Source organism: Calypte anna, chromosome 5 (genome assembly GCF_003957555.1).
Source record: "Calypte anna isolate BGI_N300 chromosome 5, bCalAnn1_v1.p, whole genome shotgun sequence".
NCBI lineage: Eukaryota > Metazoa > Chordata > Aves > Apodiformes > Trochilidae > Calypte > Calypte anna.
In genome coordinates, this window is record NC_044250.1 from 503,811 (window position 1) to 507,267 (window position 3,457).

General features: G+C 59.1%; 1 protein-coding gene across 1 annotated transcript in view; it reads right to left on the reverse strand.

The window, feature by feature from the left end:
- Window positions 1–1,763: 1,763 nt before the first annotated feature.
- LOC103539560 (protein-L-isoaspartate(D-aspartate) O-methyltransferase) overlaps window positions 1,764–3,457 on the reverse strand; it is a 3,816-nt gene continuing 2,122 nt past the window's right edge. Inside the window, 3 exon segments of the mRNA XM_030451515.1 lie at window positions 1,764–2,150; window positions 2,442–2,611; window positions 3,369–3,454. Coding sequence (XP_030307375.1) covers window positions 2,138–2,150; window positions 2,442–2,611; window positions 3,369–3,454 — 269 coding nt within the window. The 3' untranslated portion in view covers window positions 1,764–2,137.

Here is a 3,457-nt window from a genome sequence, read left to right on the forward strand (position 1 = left end):
GGGGCAAAGGGCCGGGACAGCCGCCCTGACCCGGTCCCGGTCCCTGACCTGGTCCCAGCCCCGCTCCGCCCGCAGCCGCCACCACCGCCCCGACACTGCCGCGAGGCGCATGGCGTGACGTCACACGGCGGCGCATGGCATGGCGTCAGGCCGGGGGTGTGGCCAGTCGGAGCGAGGTCACGCCCCCTCCGTGCTTCCCGCCCTGAGGAGGGGAGAGGTGGGAGGTGGGGTATAGGATATGGGATAGGGGATAGGGGATAGGGGGTATGGGATATGGGGTATGGGGTATAGGATATGGGATAGGGGATAGGGGATAGGGGATAGGGGATAGGGGGTATGGGGTATAGGATATGGGATAGGGGATAGGGGGTATGGGGTATGGGGTATGGGATATAGGATATGGGATAGGGGATAGGGGATAGGGGGTATGGGATATGGGGTATAGGATATGGGATAGGGGATAGGGGATAGGGGATAGGGGGTATGGGATATGGGGTATAGGATATGGGATAGGGGATAGGGGGTATGGGGTATAGGATATGGGATAGGGGATAGGGGATAGGGGGTATGGGGTATGGGGTATAGGATATGGGATAGGGGATAGGGGATAGGGGATAGGGGGTATGGGGTATGGGATATGGGGTATAGGATATGGGATAGGGGATAGGGGGTATGGGGTATGGGATATGGGGTATAGGATATGGGATAGGGGATATGGGATAGGGGATAGGGGGTATGGGGTATGGGATATAGGATAGGGGATATGGATATGGTATAGGGGATATGGGATTGGGGATAGGGGGTATGGGGTATGGGATATAGGATAGGGGATATGGATATGGTATAGGGGATATGGGATTGGGGATATGGGGTATGGGATAGGGGATATGGGATGGGGGAGATGGGACAGGGGATAGGGGATATGGGATATAGGGTATGGGGTATGGGATTGGGATAGGGATAGGGGATATGGGATATGGGATGGGATAGGGGATATGGATATGGGATAGGGGATTGGGACAGGGGATAGAGGATATGGGATTGGGATAGGGGCAGTGTCCCCATCCCAGGCAGTGTCCCCATCCAGGCAGTGTCCCATCCCTGGGGCAGTGTCCCCATCCAGGCAGTGTCCCCATCCCAGGCAGTGTCCCCATCCAGGCAGTGTCCCCATCCCAGGCAGTGTCCCCATCCCTGGGGCAGTGTCCCCATCCAGGCAGTGTCCCCATCCCTGGGGCAGTGTCCCCATCCAGGCAGTGTCCCCATCCCTGGGGCAGTGTCCCCATCCCAGGCAGTGTCCCCATCCCTGGGGCAGTGTCCCCATCCAGGCAGTGTCCCCATCCCTGGGGCAGTGTCCCCATCCAGGCAGTGTCCCCATCCCAGGCAGTGTCCCCATCCCTGGCAGTGTCCCCATCCCTGGAAGTGTCCCCATCCAGGCAGTGTCCCCATCCCTGGCAGTGTCCCCATCCCTGGAAGTGTCCCCATCCAGGCAGTGTCCCCATCCCTGGCAGTGTCCCCATCCCTGGAAGTGTCCCCATCCAGGCAGTGTCCCCATCCAGGCAGTGTCCCCATCCCTGGAAGTGTCCCCATCCAGGCAGTGTCCCCATCCCTGGCAGTGGGAGGTGTGGGGAGGAAAGGATCCCAAAAGTCCCTCTGGGACCCAGTCTGGGATCCTCTGAGAGGCTCTGCCCCCCATGCCCCCCATGCCCCCCCCCTCCTGATGGTGCCAGGGGATCCCAGCCCCACAGCCCCGTGCTGACATCCCCTGAACTGGCAGCAGTTTAATTACAACTCCAATTAAACCAATGAACACTCCAGCACACAGGGACTGGCTCGTGTTCCCTTCAGGCATTACTGGGTACAGCAGGCAGTGTTATGGGGTTTTTAGTGGGGTGAAGCATTCCTGTCCCTTCTGGGGCTCCCTGTGCACAGATGTCACCCCCAGCCTGGCACAGCTCCTGCTCTGCAGGGATTCCCTCTGCTCCAGCCCTGCCAGGAGCTCTCCCAGAGCAGGATCAGCCCCCTGGGAGCAGCTCTGCTGCCACGGGCCCCAAACCCACACAGAGCACCCACAGCCACCAGTGCCACCCAGGAGCTCCCTGAGGTCACTTTAGAAATCCATCCATCCATCCATCATCTGTCACAATTCATCCCTGAGGCAAAGAAAAACCAGCAGTTACTGACCATGGCCTCCAGCTCCCAGCTGTGGAGTGTTAAAAAAGTGAGAAAGGCTCCAGAAAAGGGAAAAAAAAAACAAAAAAAAAAACCCCAAAGAGAAGCTGGAGTCCTGCTGTGCAAGGCCCAGCTACCAGAACCCCCCCTGCATGCTCTGCTTCTCCTCCTCCTCCTCCTCTCTGCACCTGGGTCCGGGGCTGTCAGCAGAGCCAGCAAGCAAGGAGAGGAAGGTGAGGGGGCCAGGAGTGTCCTGGGGGGCAGGGGGTTACCCAGGCCACTGCTTCTCCTTGTCTGTCAGGGGCACGAAGATGACCCCCATCAGCTGGGTGGCAGTCACCTGCCCATCACTGCCCTTGTCGTACTGCATCAGCACCTGGGAGCCTCCCTCAGCACCCAGCGGCAGGATCAGCCTCCCGCCTGGCTTCAGCTCCTCCAGCAGCTGCCAACAGAGACAGGGTCAGCAGGGACAGGGAAGGGAAGGGGAAGGGGAAGGGAGAGGGGAAGGGAAAAAGGGGAAGGGAAGGGGAAAGGAAAGGGGAGGGAAAGGGGAGGGAAAAGGAGGGGAAGGGGAAGGGAAGGGAAGGGAAGGGAGGGAAGGGAAGGGGAGGGAAGGGAAGGGAAGGGAAGGGAAGGGAAGGGAAGGGAAGGGAAGGGAAGGGAGAGGGAAGGGAAGGGAAGGGAAGGAAGGGAAGGGGAGGGAAGTGAAGGGGAAGGGGAAGGGAAGGAAGGGAAGGGAAGGGAAGGGAAGGGAAGGGAAGGGAAGGGAAGGGAAGGGAAGGGAAGGGAAGGGAAGGGAGGGAAGGGAAGGGGAGGAGAGGGGAAGGGAAAGGGGAAGGGAAAAGGGAAGGGGAAAAGGGAAGGGGAAAAGGGAAGGGGAAAAGGGAAGGGGAAAGGGAAGAGGGGAAAAAGGAAGGGGAAAAAGGAAGGGGAAAAAGGAAGGGAAAAAGGAGAGGAAAAGGAAGGGAAAAGAGAAGGGAAGGGGAAGGAAAAGGAAAAGGAAAAGGCGAGGGAAAGGGGAGAGGAAGGGAAAGGGAAAGGGAAAGGGGAAGCCAAGGAAAAGCCAATGGGAAAGCCATGGGAAAGGCAAGGGAAAGGCAAGGGAAAGGCAATGGGAAGCCCTGCTGTGAGGGTCAGGACACCCTGGGAAGCACAGAGTCTCAGAGCAGTGTGACAGAAGCCAGCAGGATGGCTCTCACCTCCTTTGGGACAGTTGGTGCTGCTGCTCCCACGTGGATGGCATCATAGGGAGCCTCCTCGGGGTAGCCCTGCCTGCCATCCCCCACTG